The sequence below is a fragment of the Sceloporus occidentalis genome, unplaced genomic scaffold (genome assembly GCF_023333645.1).
Source record: "Sceloporus occidentalis isolate IW3139 unplaced genomic scaffold, rSceOcc1.0.p SCAF_5, whole genome shotgun sequence".
NCBI classification, from domain to species: Eukaryota; Metazoa; Chordata; class Lepidosauria; order Squamata; family Phrynosomatidae; genus Sceloporus; species Sceloporus occidentalis.
The window spans coordinates 103495363-103513779 of record NW_028316985.1 but is presented as its reverse complement, the minus strand read 5'-3'; the positions used below and the strand labels follow the sequence as shown (position 1 = coordinate 103513779).

The window sequence follows — 18417 nt, the reverse complement described above, 5'->3', positions numbered from 1 at the left end:
CGGAAGAGGGGGTCGCGGTGAGGCGGTCGAGTGGAGCGCAGGAAAGGTGACGCAAAGCCCACAGAGGGTGGGAAGGCCTGTCTCCCTGGTAGGAAAGGCCAGCCCTCGGAGGCCAGGGCCACATGAGGCGGTGGCGCTAGTGGACCCTCGAGTAGAAGGAGACTTCAGTTACCCAGGAGAAGGGGACTGGCGTCGCCGAGAACAAGGGAGTCTGGAAGGTGAATGGTGGGACCCGAAAGGCGAGGCTTGGGAACAGGGACCACAGCCTCAGAATTGGGAGAAGGCAGACAGGGAGGCCCTGGAGAAGCACTCGGGTGGAAGGCGAGGAGGAGACGCCCCGGCGGACCTAGACGCTGAAGCCGGTGGAGTCTGACTTAAAAGACTGGGGTGAAAGGAACCTTAAGGCACTTGTTTTCCGTTGCCTGTTTATTTTGTTTCTGGACTTGTTGCCAATAAAGGCATTACTGTTGCTGCAAACCCGTGCTGGTGGAAAGTTTGTTTCCCACGTGGGAAGAAATTTCATTCCTTGCTCCCATAATGCAACCGGCCCCTCCAGCCCCGCCCACATTGGGCCATGTCTTAAATTGGGTACACATACATTGCATGGATAGAGTATGTGCACAACAAATTCAACAGACAGAATAGATATCATATTATTTTGATAAGAGTCGAACAGCAACAGCTAGAAGGAGGAGAAAGCTGAAAGGGTGCAGTTGAATCATTCTTTGCAGACAGCTTTGGCCTCAGTGTTTGCAATTCACCAAAATGAAGAGGAAGATTTTTGCCAAGTTATTTATTGTCTCTCATAATAGTAACCTTATAAGGTAGAACTTGACTGGGTTGGATTTGTCTGGATTGATAAATCCTGATTGTCTGTTGTCTGATTCACAGCCTTTTATAGTGTTTTTTTTTAAAAGACAAGCATATATTTTAAAGATTTTCCTAGATTAGGCTAGCTTGGACTGAAAAGTACTGGTGGATTGTTTTAAGGTTGTCAAGGCTTGTTTTATTGTGTAAAGGAGTTGGTTGCTTCAGATTTATACACCTATTCTCATCATTTTGCCTTCCTGTGTTATAACTGTCTTACTGTGACTATGGAGGATTCCAAAGAATGTGAAAGTTATGCTAACCAAACTGAATAGTATACTAATGTTCGCGCGCGCGTGTGTGTACACACACACACACACACACATTCTGAAGTCATTGGTTACTATTCCTGTGGTTTCGTATTATTACCAGCATCCTTTTCTTTACATGATGAAAGAGGTAATTCAAATGTGTTTTGACTGCAATCCCTTACTTACTTAAGGTGTGTGCTATGCCATCCTATGATCCTTCACTCCTTTTATTCCCTCCATATTGGTGATGTTCTAGTAACATTAGCAAGGTCCTGCCTACCTTCATTTTCCAGCCACATTTTCAGACAGCTTGTTTGTGGGGGACATACACATGTGCAGCCTACCATGCTGAAGTACAGCAATAGCGCTGCTGATTTTTCCCATGTAACCTCCTCACTCTGGCCTGGTACACATGGGTGCTTTGTGGCGTGGCGGTGGCAATTTTAGGGTTCGGGAGCACGCAGCAACCGCATGCTCCCAAACCCTAATATGTATGGGCGCTTGGTGGGTGGGTGAGGTACATCTGGATGTCTCTAAACTTAGATGTATTTTGGGGGGCCTGGGGGGAGTGTTTTTGGCCTTGGGAACATGCTCCTAGCCACTCACCAAACCCTACATGTTGCTTTCTATAGTGGCATATTCACGCATCATCACACAGAATTATTCATGCCACTAACCTGAGAGAAAAGAAATAGTTCAAAGTTTGTGCGAACCAGAAAGAACTTTTCTGAAACATAATGTGAAAAGCTATGTCAAGTTAACATGAAACAAGAAGAATCCAGGATTTGTTTGTTTTTAAACATACTAGAGCATTCACAACTTTGTTGTTGTTAACTGCCTTCAGGACAACTTGAACCTATGGCATCTCTATGAGTGAGAAACCTCCAAGTCACCCTATCCTCAACAATCCTACAAGAAGAATATATCTGTCTGTGGATTCACATTGCAAATAATCCAACATGGGAAAGTGACTTGTGGTCATTCTAAATACCCAAAGAGTCCTGTTTTTCACCCCTCCAGAAACAAACCAGATTGAGATCTGCTCTGGAGCAATTAAACTAGTTAGAACTGAAATTTATTCAGTTCAAAGGAGAGACCCTCTCCTTTTCAGATACCACACAATTTTCATCACTGTCTAAGCTTTTAAGAGAGATGGACTTTGAAGGAATGAAGACAGATCAGCTGAAACCTTTGCTAAAATTGCCCAATGATAAATACTATGTTTATACTTCCATTCCTGATTTTGCATCAGTATATGCATTGCCTCTTGAACTTTTATCCGTTCGATGTTTATGGTTTGGGAAATAATTTAGAGATGTGGGTGACATATTGAAAGTAGTACAGTGATTCTTGTTAAAACTAGGAAAAGAGGGAATAAAACTTGTCAGAGGGATGGTGCATATAAACATCAACATTTAAGCTCATATCAGTAATTAAGGCATGTTAATGCATGTTCTCATAGCTTCTCATATGAAAAGAAAAAGCTGACCAAAGTACTAGAGATAAAGAAAGGGAGAAACGGTTCCAGTCAGCAATTACAATTGAACACAAATGCTTTGGAATTTCGTATTTGTCCATGACCAAGTTGACATCTCAGACTGCCACCACAGAACCTATAAATCTTATTAGGTTCTCATATTAGAATGAACATTCAGGATATCAGTAATGTGGTCAGCCTACAGAGCACAGACAGTTTTATTATTTTTATAATAAAAAGAGCGTTTAGAACATTTTACAACGCAGAGAAACATTCAGGAGAGATAATACTTTATGCAAGAGAGTTTTCAGAATCCTCAAGTTTAGAGTACTGTTTTAAAAAGGAATCTGAATGAGGACAACAGTCAAAAGGCGAGGAGACAGAGATGCTGAAGATTATCATATTTATAATTATACTGATTTTTAAGTATTTTGCAAAGTAATGCTTCAACAGAGTATGTTAAATTTATTGTAACCAGTTTTGAATCTATTTTGAGAGAAAGGTGGGATATAAATCCAACAAACAAACAATTACTTTGAGTGATTTTCCAGATGTTATGATTTTAAAGCTGCTTGAAAGAGAGAGGAAAAAGATGATACTTTCACTCTTTCTAAAGCATGGCCATTTTCTAATGAGGTGAGAGGACAAATGGGGTAGATTTTTTTAAAAAAGTTTGGTATAGTCTATAGTACAAGGCAGCATTCTAAATATACTGAACAAGCTACAAGAAAAATGGTTATGAGTATGAAAAAAACGACTACAGATCACAATTTAGAATGTCATTTTAGACCAATCGGACAGTTAAAAAAACATTAGTGTTTATAAAGTTGTACAAACCCAACTAAGAAAATCAATGTTCTCAGCCTAAGAAAGAGGCCTGTATCCTTGCAAAGGATTGGCTACTGCAGGATCCCTCCGCGGGAAAACAGGCCGCCACCAGCCTGGACTTTCCAAGAGGTATGTACTGGGCCTTGGATAATTTGAGTACAGAAAAATTTTTGGCCCAAGAGCAGGTAGTCTTCTGTCATAGCACTGTTTTCTTTTAAATAAGTCATTGAAGAAATATAACCTTCTACCTTTCCACACTCTTTGTGGAGCCTTTGTAGATTTCAGGGCAGCTTTTGACTCCCTATCATGGCCACATTTGTGGTGTAAATTGGCCCTTCTGAATACTGACCACAGATTATTAAAGAGAATTGAGGGGCTCTATAATAATTCTAGTTTACATATTAGAATAACATTTAAGGACAGTCTCTCAGAAGCCATTCTTTTTAAGAAAGGTGTTCATCTAGGGTGCCTGTTAGCCCCTCTTCTTTCTATCGGGTGCATCTTTCACATGAAAGATAAAGATCTTTCCATCTTATTATATGCTGATGATGCCTCCTTCTTTTTCATATTATGGAAGTTTTTGAGAACTCGAGGAGAATACTGTGAAAATTTTCTAGATGGGAAGGAGAAGGCAGGAATATTGATGGCAGCTTAATAACCATCAACTGGAGCAAGTTAGCTACTAGTATAAATACCTGGGTAACATTTAAGGGCTCTGGATGCTGGTCCACACACTTAAAAGGCACTGTTGCATCAGTCAATATAACAGCTAATGTTATTTTTTGATATGCAGCAGATTCTGTTCTTAGATCTGTGGTGCCCCTCCTTGTGCTCTATAAGAATAAACTATTGCTGTTATGTGGAGCTGCAGTGTGCACCCACTCAGATACAGCACTCTAGATGCTTCCAAACCTTCCCCCACATGGGGGGGGGGGCAGTACAGACGGGTGGTCCATGCTGCCTGTTTTTGCCCCGCATCTGTGCTGCAGCATCCGCACCCTGCAGCACAAAATGTACCGCCAAAAAGAAGCTGCCTAGAGCAGCTTCTTTTTGGCAGCATCACAAACAGGAACGCCATAACGCCACTTCCTGCCCACAATGTCAAAACGCTGCATGGTGACGATGTTATCATGGACCGCAGACTGCCATGATGGTGGCATCCGTATGTACTTGGGTCCGGAGTGTGCAGTTACAGTCGGTCCTTCTTATACACGGATTTTTTATACACGGATTTAAGCATACACGGTTTGAAAATGTTCCAAAAAAGTATAAATTTACCTTGATGTTCCATTTTTTATTAGGGACACCATTTTGCTATGTCATTATACTTAATGGGACTTGAGCATACACGGATTTTGTTATACACGGGGGATCTTGGAACCAAACCCCAGCGTATAACAAGGATCCACTGTATTGCATGCTCCCGAACCCTAGAATTGGCGCCACCACACCCTTCCCACCCGTCTGTATTGGGCCATAGTTTCCATGTTGCTCAGTTAAAATCTTGGACCAGAAATCTCAGACCCATGTTGTATGGGGTTTTTTTATTACCAAATCAACTCTTTTATCTTAACTAGGTTTCAAACAGATGTTGTCTTGTTTTTATGGATGCGTGCAAAAGCCTGGTTGGCTAATGCACAATAAACCTGAACTTGAAATATTTGATTAGACAACAGGTTTAATAATCTTAAAATTCAAAAGTGGAATTCCCCCCACCTTTTAAAATTCCTGGTGGAAATAGCTTGGATTATTGTAAAAGAGAAAGCCAGAATGGTGTAGTGGTTTGAGCATGGGACTACAACTCTGGAGATCAGAATTCAATTCCCTGCTTGAGCAAAAAACAAACAAACAAAAAACCCAATGGGCAACCTTGGGCAACTCACATTCTCTCAGCCTGAGATGATGGCAATTGCCAGCCCCCTCTGAATTATAGTTGTCAAACCACCTGGGGACTGAAGCAGAGGAGGGAATTTGCCAGAAAGTCGACAGTTTTCATTTGAGAGCTGTGACCTCTAGCTAAGACTTCTGTGAAAGAAGGAGGGGGAAGTTATGGGGGGATGTTGTGGATATCTGGCAGCTGACCATCTAATTTCTGGTTTTCCTGCAATCCCCCCCTAGTCCCAATGCCAACTAGAGACTGTGAAAAGTTGTTTTAGTTGTCAAGGCAGCTGGGAGAAGAGGAAACTGAAATGTTTTTTCACAGTCTCTAGTCAGAATTTCTGTGAAAGACATGGGCTTTGGAGGAGGAAGTTTGTGGGGAAAATAGAAACTATACCATCAGCTGTCAAACATCTCCAATCCCCCCAACTGCCTTCCAATTACATTATGGGCCATGGAAAATATGTGACCAAAGCATAACTGTTTCTTTATTAATATACATTGAGGGGACAGCAACTGAATAGGAAATTGCTCCTAGTGTCATTGCCCATAGCATATGGTCTCTTAGGCATCATAAGGAAAGGACTGAAAATTGAACTGTCAGCATGGAGATGTCTTCACATAAACTGATCACTTCACTGCATTTTAAATACAATTTTAGTCTTCATATTTCATTGTCTAGCTAGAAAGGTGCAACCATGGCAAGCAAAATGATTAATGGGCAGGAGAAGTGGTGCTACTTATAGAAGCGAGTAAAAGGGGATATCTCAAAGGTTTATAAAATTAAGCAAAAAGTAGAGGAAGTAGATAGATACACATGTGTTCCTTCTTTCCTAGTAGAATCAGAGAATCAAAAATTTGGAAGGGACTTCATGGGCCATGAACTCCAACTCCCTGCTCAATGCATCTTTTCGAAGGTGTTCAAAAAAAGGAGACTTCTCTAAGCAATTGGTTCCATTGCCAAACTGCTCTTACGGTCAAAAAGATCTTCTAATTCTAAAATTTGGAGTCATCCAATGAAACTGAAGAGGGGGAAAATCAGAACAGACAAAAGGAAATGTTTATTCACAATGAACAATCTATGAAATTCAAGATCAAAAAATTGTCGTGAGGACCACCAATGTAGATGGTTTTAAAGGCAAATTACACAAATTTATGACTAGGTCTCAGTAGCTCAAAATCTCTGTGGCTATAAACATGCCTCTGATAGCAAAAAAAATAAATCAGGAGGGAGGGGGCAGAGAATAGTTGAAACCAGTTCTGCCAGTACTTCTGCCCAGGAAAACATTGACAATCCATTGACTAAAGTGGGCTCTCCAGCATCAGAGCAATCTGTCTATCTGGGTTTTCATGCTTAGGAATATTTGCTATTTATGTTGATGAATACAAAAACCAAAACAAACAAAACAAACAAAAAAGATTATAAGTAATTCCAAAATGATATCTTTGTTCTTGGAGAATGGCTATTAAAAAGGCAAATGAGAATCAATGTTAGCAAGGCATACTGAAGAAAACAAAATGAAACAAAATGAACTGGCTGCAGCAATTAACCAAGAAAAGGATCTTGTTGTTATGGTAAATGGCTTGATGAAAATGTCAACCTAGTGTGTAGCTGTTGTAAATAAAAGGGAAAGTTCATGTTGGGTATAATTAGAAAATTAACTGAAAACAAAACTGTCAATAGTTTTTTTGTGGGGTTTTCAGGCTATGTGGCCATGTTCTAGAAGACGTTTTGCCAGCATCTGTGGCTGCCATCTTCAGAGAAGACCTGGAAGCGAGTGGGTATATATTTACTATGGCCTGTTACAGACAGCCAAAATAAAGCTACTTCGAGTCACAGTGGAGGTATGGTGTTTCAATGATGCATGTGTCCTAAGAGTCCAGAACTCGCACGAAAGCCACGCTCCAGCTCTAAGGACTGGAGCATGGCTTTGGTGTGGCTTCTGGACTCTTAGGATGCATGCATCATTGAAACACCATACCTCCACTGTGACTCGAAGCAGCTTTATTTTGGCTGTCTGTAACAGGCCTATGTGATCCTGGGTAAAAACTGCCAATATCTTACTGACCTTATATAAATGCATGGGTTGACCATGAATACTCAATGCAAGCCTGGTCACTACATCTGTAAAAGGATACTGTAGGTCTGGAAAAGGTATAGGATAGGTCAACCCACACGATCATGGGACTAGACCAAGTCCCTATGAGGAAAGTTGGAACCATCTGAGTCTACTTAGTTTAGGAAAAAGGCAAGTAAGGGAGGTATGTCAGAAGCATATTAAATTATGCATGATGTGGAGAAAGAAGATAAGAAGGAGTTTTTTTCCTACTCTGATATTAAAACCCAGGGTCATCCCATGAAACTGAAGGAAGGGAGATTCAAGGCAGATAAAGCAAACAGAGAGCACCTGGTTAAACAGTGGAATCCGTGGTCACAAGATGTAGCAATGGGTGCTACCTTGGACAGTTTTAAAGAGAGATCTGGTAAATTTTGAAGATCCTCAATAGCTATTGGTCAGGAGGGCTATTTCCTCCAGTATCAGAGGCAGTATGGCAGTGTATTTCACTTGCTGGAGAACGCAAGATTCCAAGTACAGGGGAACTCATTTCCTAATGACAAGCTTTCTGTGGGCAATGTGCTGGCTACATGTAACTATAATGCTAGATGACATTAGCACTGGTCTGAACAAGTATGACCCTATTTATGTTCTTATAACAGGAACCATTAACTTAACTAAACAAATAATCAGGAAGCAGTGATAAAATACAGCATCAATGCATAGACTGAAGCAGCAGCAGATTAAGAGCAACTACAGAATATGGCAAACCAAGCCATAATCAATACTGCTGTACTTTAGCGTACATTTATGAAATGGGAAAGCTTCCATATTTTACCATCTGTTTTCATCTGTATTCACCTACAAATGTTGCTAAAAATATAGGATATAACAATACAATGCTAAAAAAAAAAATAAAGAACTAAACTTTACAATAACCTTCTTGGCTTCATTTGTTTGCAATCTTAAACACTGTTCAGGCAGAGAGGTTTATACCTGCAACCACTGTAAGATTTATTAACATGATAGTACACAGAAGATATCTGAAATAGGCTAAAAATGAACAATACACAGTCACAGCAGTTTCAGTGTTTCCAGAATTTCAGCTTAATCGAAAAGAACACAATTTTCAGAAAACTGAGTAAAATCTTCTGGTGCCAGAAACCTATTGTATAACAATAAGTCAAGAAAAAGGCTATTATAGTATTGTTTTCTGACATCATTACATAAAGTTAGACCTACTAACTTTATGATTAAGAAGGAAAACATGAAATATGGTAGTATACTATGCCTATATATTTAAAAAAAAACCCAACATTTTTAAATAGTTGGTTGACTTCTATATTTTTGAGATAGAATTCCCTGATTTGGAGACAGATAGCATAAATTTCTCACTGAATTCCTTTAAAAATCCAATTTATGGGTTATATTATTGTTTTGGTCACTACTGATGAAGTACTGATTCTCACATCACTTTAATAACATATTAAATGGATGACCAGATGGGAAGGGTAATATTATTTATGCCAATACTTCCTTGGATTGTGCTTTTGTACTTAGCCTCACAGACAGCAGCTCTGTAGCCTTTTGAACTATCTCAATAGCGTTTAAAAGACAGGGTCCATTTCAAATAGTACAAGGAGCACTCATAATATATTTTGCTACCACATCCAGTTAAAGATGTTCACAAGGGACAGGAAATTAAACATTTGTTTTTTTCTACTATGAAGTATTCCACTCAGTACGCTTCAAATATTAACTCCAAACTCCAAGATAAAAAGATCCATTTTTATAACTACAAACCTACTATAATCCTAGTAAATTAAGTACATTGATATGAAAAATGAAGCAATATGTTTTTGCATTATTACTTGAGGCACTTTCAGCATGCAGGATCTCAGTTACTTTGGACACAAAGTCTGGTCCAATATCTTGGAAGCTCTGGCTAATTTTGGCTGGAAGCCATCCCAGTACCATCATCTCAACTTCAGGTTAATCTAAAATCTTTTAACTTCATCTCCTTTCAAAGAATTTAATTATAAATACATTGCAAGCTTTAGCTTGAAATGATCTGAAAAGTTCAGCAAAGTAGCCCAGCATGCAAATGTCTGGATGTATGTGTCCTATAGTTGTCTTTCTGTCACCTCTCAAGATTGAATAAATTTATGGTACTTAATCACTTGAAGTATATAGCTTCCTACATACTCTAGCTTCAGAAGATGATGCATTTTACACATTCCTACTAATCAAAACTTGTTGCCAAGTCCTTAACTCCCAGGAGGACCTCAGAAAACTTGCTTGATGGATAGGCTCAAGTAGCCCTCAATCTGTATGATTTACTAGTAAAGTTACTGAAACATCAGTGTATAAACTATTTATGCAGAATGAGTTGGGAAAGTTTTGAACTCACTACACGTCATGCAAAATGAATAATTTCATCCTGTATTTTGGCTCTATGAATCTAGATCTGAGAAATTAAATACCAGAAATTCTCTGTTTTTTACTTGCTTCAAGTGCTTTGATATTATTAGATAAGATAACCAGTTTTTTTTTAAAGTGTACTCCAAGTTGGTTTATGAAATTTACATTAAAAGGTTGGTATATGAAAAAAGTAGATTGTAGAAGATCCCTTCTATCTGTACAGACAGTAGAAGGATCTGATACTGAAGTAAATATTTTATGTTTTGGGGAAAGAAATACAGAACCAGTGGTACGTGTGTCTCATCCTTGCTAACTCTTTTAAGCCAGCAGGCTGTGGCCACATTTTGGAATTAATGCAGTTTAGCACCACTTTGACTGCTATGGCTCAGGGTCTGTATAGACAGACTAATATAAAGCTGCTTTATATTAGTCACTTTGGAGGTATGCTGTTTTAACGGCACACACATCTTAAGAGGCCAGAAGCTGCGCCAAAGCTGCAATTCAGTCCTTAGGACCAGAGTGTAGGTTTGGCGCAGCTTCTGGCCTCTTAGGATGCATGCATCATTTAAACAGCTTACCTCCAAAGTGACCCGAAGCACTTTTATTTTGGCCTGTCTGTATGGGCTCTCAGTCCTATGGGATCCTGGAATTTGCTTTGGCACCAGAGTTCTCTGACAGAGAAGGCTAAATATCTCACAAAGCTACATATCTCCGAATTCAATGGCATTGAGCCATGGCTGTTAAAGTGATGACAAACTGCATTTATTCTGCAGTGTAGATGCAGCCTCGGGTTGGTGCAGGGAGATGTAAGTAAACCTCTCCATAAGCTCCATCTAAAATAAATAATTCAAATCAGGTGAGCAATGTAAAACTATTCATCCACCAGCTTACAATGATTTAGTAACATTAAAATCCTTTAAGTTAATACTTAAAGGAGAACTGCTCAGCATTGGCATCACTGGCTGGGTGCTGGGTGTGCACACTGCACCAGGTGACACCCCACAGGAGGGATGGCATCCTGGTGGGGTCCTCCTTCCACTGCTGCAGAGGGGAGAGTGCATCCCTCGTGGCTTTGTTGCTGGACCAGCTTCTTCACTGGGGAGGGAGCCTGGACCACAACGAAGCGATGAGTGGTGAGCAGCAGGGGGAGGGAACCGTGGGGAAGGATGAAATGTGGCGGCAAGCGGTGACCACACTCCTTGTGGCTTCATTGCAAACCCAGCTCTCTTTGTGGGCAGGAAGCCTAGTTGGCAACAAAACCATAAGGGATGAATAGAGGCGGGGTGGGGGGAACAGGGCAAATCTGGTGATGCCAGTGCTGCTCAATAATCATAGGTGTGGATAGGTTTTTTTCATACCCCGAGAAGATTCAACTATTTAAGGAATGAAATAAATACTTCAGCAAACATCCAGTAAAAAATCAGTGTTAAACATATGCAAAATGCACATAAATCATTTTATCACATCAGCATCCAATTAAAATTTCAAAAAGCCATACATGTCCAAGTTGTATCCATTTGTACTCAAAGAAACACACAAATCACATGTGCAAAGCAGACTTGCAACAGGTAAGTAAGGTTAGTGGCAAAAGTTTTATTCTCTGCACCAAAGACTTTCAACATTAAAGCTACAGTATTAGAGGGACTGGATGGGGGACAGAACAGATTTAAAATGGGAAATGAATTTTTTGATGGAAGATCAGAATTCTAAACAAATTGTGACCTCAGCACACACATGAATAAATTAAGAACAAAAATAATTGAAAAAACACCCCATTCCCACACACACAGAGACAAAAGTTGAGAGCACATCAAAGGAAGTGGAAGAAAAGTGTTACCCATAAGTAGCCGCCGTTTCACCCGCTTGTCCACATCAGCTACTGACGTGGCATTGAACTCAGAACTCTCAATTGCAGCCTCATCCTTCTCTAAAACACAAGTAAGGGACAAACATGGAGCAGTTGGTTAATGAAAAGCCCAATTTTCCACTGCTGAAGACAGTTTCTTGGCCTGGTACAACCGAAGCCAAGAAGCATGAAAGCACTAAAACCCCATTTAGAGAGTTAATTCCATTTGAAATCCCAGAAATAAATCAAAGTGTGCTGGAGGGAGGGAGGGAGTGAAGGAAAGTGGGCAGAAGAAAATGATGCAACAAAGTAATTAGCCAGCCAACACAAGTTAAGCTGGTCTCACACTAGTCATAACACAAACACAGAAGAGAAGGTGCCCCAGATCAGTGTTAATTAAGAAATTAAATGTATAAAGCTTCAAGTTCAACACATTGTTACACATTCACACACAAAAGACAATCTAAGTGTTGCAGGCTAAGAGACTCCAGTTCTTTAACACGGCTGGCAACAAGAGTTATCAAACACAGAAAAGAGCTAAAAGAATCCGGTGATGGATGGGCATGGGTACATGATAGCTTTGTGCACACTGACACAATGTATTAAAAAACAAAAGGAAAAATTTGCATGCGAATTTAAAAAAAAATTAAAATAGCAAACAAAACAAACACAAATTTAAAAAAAAATACTTAAGTTGGGCAGTGCTGGTTGCCTGCTTGTCTATGGAACACAACTAGCTAAACATTCAATGCTAGACAAAGGATGTCACAGAAATAGACTAGTAATTTTAGAAGCATGCAGTAAAGTGGGGGATATCATTAGCATAGGACATCCTTTAGGTAGTTTCTGATGCCCGATATATGAAAAGCTCCTATCCAGCATTTTAAAGTGTTAAATTATGCAATATTTAGAAATATATCAAAAACAATCCACTTGCAAAGATGAGAAGAGATGATGAAGTGAGTAAAAGTTTTCATTCAAGGGGGAAAAAAGCAATACAGAAAAAGCAGTAGTTGAGGGATTAAAATAACTCATGTGGAATGAAATATTGCATTTAAAAAGGAAATATCAAACACAAGTGGGGACTTTTCACATGCGGCAGACATAAAATAAGAGGATAAGTGGAGAAAACAAAGACAAAATGGATTAGACAAAAGGCATTTAGGTGGCATTGCAGATATTTGCATCCTTGCAGTGAATTCCAAATTACAGACACCACTGAAGAAAGCAAACAGTAGGCAAATAGGAGAAGGAAGCGGAGAAGGAATCAGAGGAAGTGGCGGCAGCTGGCAGGTTTTATCTGTAGTAATACTAAATGGTTGAGTTGTAACATGAGACTGTTCTAAGAAAAAAACCAAGTTCTAGATGGGATCAGGCTGCAATAGAGGCTTTGGTTTGAGCTTTTTCTCTTTTCTTTTAATATTTTCCAGAAATAATTAATGAACACCAGGTATCAGACAAGACAGGCAATCAGGAACCATCACCAGAAAGCAGGAATAAAAATAAAATAAAAATTGAAAAATATCTAACAGAAGAAGCTACTCAGAAGGAGGAGGAAGAGGAGCCAGAAGGGGAAAACAACACAAGCAGCAATATGTGACTTGCATCAAAGAAACAGGAAATGTAACATGAAGTAATATTATTTAGCAAAAATATTGTATTATAAAAATGAAGGAGAGACAGTGCAGTTTTCAACATTTCAACAACAGTTTCTAATTCCAGATCAAATAAACATCACCCTGAAATTAGAAGACAGAAAGATTTAAGCACAATTGATTCACTTCTCAGCTCCCTGAACAATATCTGTACCCAGGCCCCTAATTCTACAACACTTCCACACAACTCTCTGCAATCATGTCTTACGTGGGTAGAGTTATCTTCCAGATATACAAAATTTAAATTAGAAGAAATCCAAATATAAGGTAACCACTGTGTATTATAACAACTAGATAAAATCCTAATCAGATTTGTTTTTAATAAAGGCAAAAAAAGCCCTCCATCCGAAACCCAAAACTGTTCTTGGAGCTCTCACTGTTTGTATTCAACATATGCATAGCAAAAGGTAATAGTTAAACAGTTTCCATTCCAGGATCATCTGAAGATATACATAATCAAAACTGGCTGAAAGGACATCAGTATATTCCATTCAACAGGCTTCAATGAAAATACAGGCTTCCTGGAATCAGGCATTTGTCCATAGATGTTAATACATGTTAATTTCACCAAATTCTTAAGTTTAAGGGATAAAGGAAGGAATGCTGTGTAAAATGTATCGTGATAGAGCTGATCAGTGTTTCACAGTGTACATCAATACATTAAAAATTATGTTACAAATTACACACAAACACAAGGAAAAAATTACAAATGATGACAAATGTTTTAGTAAGAAATATATGGCAGCTTTGCCATTACCTTTGTAAAACAAATCTTATTAAATAAAACCAAAAACTGACTGTGCATTTCTTTAAACAGTATTTCATCTCCCCCCCAACCCCCGCCACACACAATTGTATTGTTTAGAGAGGTACTTACCAATACATGTTCGGCCGTCAGAATGTAGGGCATACTTCTGATGACAACCGCATACAGGACCAGTATCTGTGTCATCACAGGTGTGTTGGCAGCCTCCATTTCCATAGTTACAGGTTACTAGTTATTCCCCCAAAAACATGTGTATATACATATATATGAATAAAACAACAATGAAACTAATTAGTTTTCTTTGGGGGGGGGAGCATTTAGGCACATGAAAGAAGTTAGAAGTTTAAATAGGCAAGGCATATGACACAATAATCTTACTAATATTTACATGATTTCCCTCCAAGTCTCCTGACCTTGCTGGACATTAGCTATCAATTCCTTTTAGTTGGTCACCATCAGTGGGGATTAGTAGCCCCGGTGTCACCGGGATGGTGAATCTTGTCAATGTATTAGTACAAAAATTTCTGGGAAAGGTTCAGAACCTTGAGGTTCAGACATCAAACCCAGAATAGATTTACTGCATCACTATAATCAGAGCCACTAGATTTCACTGGCCATAGTTTATAATTTGCATGTGTAGTGGTGAGAGGGTCAGGACCTATTGGAACTGCTGGACTTCCAAATGTGCAAGTTCACCTTGCATAATGCCACATGTACATGCATACCGATTTATATAGATTACAAATGTGTGAACCATACTGTTTTATTTCCAGGGTACAGATTTCATGTTTAACCTATTGTAGAGTCCTTGAAGAAAGGCTGTTGAATGTATGGTGTTTGTGTGCTATAGTGAAGTAGGGTAACTGGACTTCCACCATCACATCACAACTATGCACTCTGACAGTCTGCACTACACTTTTGTCTTACTCATCTTTTAATTTTAGGGCTGCTTTTCCTCCATCCAATTACAAGTTTTATATCCACAATGAACAAGAAATATTTTTCCTGCCCTAGTAGAAAAGTGCCCTTGTTCCCCCACCTCCACCATGCTTTATTGGAAATCCACACCTACAGAAATGAGTGCCACAGAACAAAATAATCAGTCAGTCAATCATTCCATATGAGATATGAAATCTGTTGTTAAAATTAAAAAGACAAAACATTTAAAAAGAGAAAAGTAAGTTAACTTTGTCCCCAGCCTGCCATTCTTTTTAACGTTTTGATAAAATTAAACTATGGTGTTTAACAATTTCCTAATTTGAGTAAGACATAGAGGCTGCTTACTTGTGACTCTAGTTCTTTGAACAGTTATCTGTGCACGCACATATATGGATTGTTCTGTGCCTGTCCAGAGCCAACTGGAACTTTCTAGAATTGAGAATAGTATTTTTGTGGGAACCTTTCCTACTTCACATGGCAAAGACCAGCTCCTACCTAATCCCTCATTTCCTGATCTGCCACAGCAATGACATACTTACATGTATTAAAGAGGAATAAGCTATACTCATTGGAGACAGAGAGTGTAAGACGAATGAGTGAGTTCTGACTTAAGCCCAGAGCTGAAGAACCGAAGAACCAAGGAATTGTGCTTTAAACATAGCTAAAGGAACAAACAAGATGGTTCCGCGCAAAGCACTGATGTGACGAAGGTATTTGGCAACCGAGGCGAGGAAAGTCTGAAAACTTGGAAGCTGAAGCGGGGTGCCGTCCAGGTGTGACGAACCATGACCGGGAAGAACCTTCTCTCCTGAGTCGCCATGATGAGGAACTGACAGGACAATGGAGAACTTTGAACAGAACGAGTTGCTTTGAACACGGACTGATCTGAACAACCTGTCTGTCCTCCCAAAAGAGGAAGTTGAGTAATGGGCTGCAATATTGCAAGACTTCAGCAGCCAAGAGCCAGAGAGAAGAAAAAGTATAAAGACCCTGGACTTTCATCTCCATTTTGTTGGCACCATCCGCGGCAACGGTGTCATCCCCAGCCTTCGAGAACAACTGATCAATGTTCGGCGGAAGGGAAGTGTGTGTGAGTATTGTATGAATGTGTGAGTGAAAGAGCTCTTGATAATCAATGGTTGTGTTACTTGTGTGATTCAATAAATGTTACATGCATGGTGTTTAAAACCAAATTTGGTGTCTCAATGTCTTTCTCAGCCTTGCTGTGAATAGGTCCACAGAGGGAGAGGTTTTCATTACACGCTCTCAGGATAAACAGGTTGCCCTTACAATCTTGGGCATAACAAGAGGGCTACCACTCTAGAACCAGTGCCAATGAACCTCTTCTAAAATTAATTTCTAGATGTGACCCCATGTCAGCCTGGTAATGCTGAATGAAGGTAGATGGTTGAACCCAGGTTGTAGCACTACAGATGCCATATAGTAGTTTACCTACAAGAAGCAGACACCTATTTAGAGGAGTGACTTTGAGCACTGGTTGCTAGAGGCTTATGAGACATTTCATAAACTAATGTAATCATATTGACAACTCATTTAGCCACAAGCTGAGATGACAGTGACTGCCGCTTATGATGCCCAGCATAGGAAACAATTGGGGGGTGCACCTGAAGAGTTTAGTTTTACAACTTTAGATGAGAAAATCATTTCAAGTCTCATTTTCTCTTTATGAAAGTTCATAAAGGGAGGATTGTGATGCAAAGTATACAATTCACATACTACCTGAACTGTGCAACAAGAATCAGTTTCTAGAATGTTGGAAGAATCTTCCAGACCACTAACAATTCTGGAACATCTATATGTATAATGTGGTCCATGGAGCAAAAATGACTTGTTTTATATGAGCTCCCCAACTACTCCAAGATGTATTGATTGTCAAAGTGGTGAAAACTGATGGATGTAGAAAGTCAAGCCTTGTAGAAGACTGACCTTATTGATCCAGTAATGCAGACTTCATCTCAGACAACCGTTTCAACTTATTTGATGGATTGAATTTCTTGAGTTTGATATTGGTTTCAAACCAGAATATACATGCACAGATCAGCAAATGGAATACAAAGTGGTTTCCATCCATCCTAGAAGTGTCTACAACATATGGACTGAATACTGTAAAGAACAAAGTAGATGAATAATGCAATCTTGCATGTCATTTGGATGGAAGGAATGCTCTTCCTAATATCAAATCCAGTTGAACTCCAATGAAAAGAATGTTCTGAGTAGGCTCTGACATTTTGGGTCTCACAATGAACCCAAATTAGGACTATGGCTCAATGTGAGATGAATGTTGCAGTATCGCTGGGACTTTGAATGGGAGACCAGATGCCAACCATCAGGCAAAACGTAGACCACTACCCCCACAGAGTTTGTAGAGTTTCCACAGTGATGCAAATGATTTTATGAATACTCTCCACATTGTCAATTGTCTGAAAGAGTTGGAAAGCAAGAGTGAATCCAAGGAATTACAGAGATGGGAAAAACAAGATGAAACAGCCAACTTTTAGGTCAATTTTTGTGGGCCAATCACCCCTTCTGAGAAAGGGTTGAATAGATGCCAGGAAAACCATTTGGAACTTGTGAGGGATACTGAAGGAGTTCACATTTCTGCGATCCAGAATCTAGCATTGTTCCTTTCTGTTAAATGGTATTTGAAGTTCTGAGGCTGGGTTGGTTGAACAGGAAGGCCTGGTAGGGATAACATCTGAAACTTGATTGCAGACCCTATCCAAACAATAGTCAGGATCCAAATTTCTGAAGTGATGGTATTGCAAACATGGCAGAAAGACTGTCTTCCAAATGAAGGTTTGAATTGATATTTGCTGTCAAAGACACCAAAGGTAATTACAGCTTCTCTCTGAGCTATGGAACTTGGACTGCTGTAAAGATCTTTTTGAAGGAGACAGTGGTACTTGAGATGATGGATGATGTGAGAAGGATGGAAAGGATCGGTACTGGAAGTCCCTTTATGGTAGAGTCTAGGGTCTTAATGACTTTTTAAATGTTGAAGTTCAGTCTTGTAGCTTACTTGAAAAAAGCCAACACTTATCTGCAATGTGGGTTTTGCCAAGACAAGTGAGCCACTAAGAATGGCCATCATTAATTCATCTTACTCCTGTACTAACCAGACTTTTTGAAGAAGCAAGCAGAAGGCCTTTGATCAAAGCCAGCAAATTATGATCTTGGGAAGAAAAGTTTTATTTGGTAAATAAGGCTACTAATGAAATATAGAGTAATAAAAAAGAGAAATATGTAAGAAAGTGTTATCATATGGAGGTTCCTAATCTAGTTGCTGTGGTGAGAGCAAAGAAAAGGAACTGAGAAAATGGATAGGACCTGGGCTTGGACATATGCACTCGACTGTGCAGGGTTCCCACCAAATTACTATGAAGGTTATGATTAGCTCTGTGAAGGTGAAAA

General features: G+C 39.4%; 1 protein-coding gene across 3 annotated transcripts in view; it reads right to left on the bottom strand.

Annotated features, from left to right (window-relative positions):
- LOC149312607 (signal peptide, CUB and EGF-like domain-containing protein 1) overlaps positions 1-18417 on the bottom strand; it is a 254919-nt gene that overhangs the window by 109356 nt on the left and 127146 nt on the right. For 2 of the 3 annotated variants that reach the window (XM_089524974.1, XM_089524973.1), the window contains 2 exons: positions 14158-14274; positions 11617-11706 (listed from right to left, as the gene is read on the bottom strand). In XM_089524974.1, the coding sequence (XP_089381100.1) occupies positions 11617-11706; positions 14158-14274 (207 nt within the window). The remainder of the gene's footprint in view (positions 1-11616; positions 11707-14157; positions 14275-18417) is intronic. The other variant, XM_089524972.1, reaches the window with a different exon arrangement.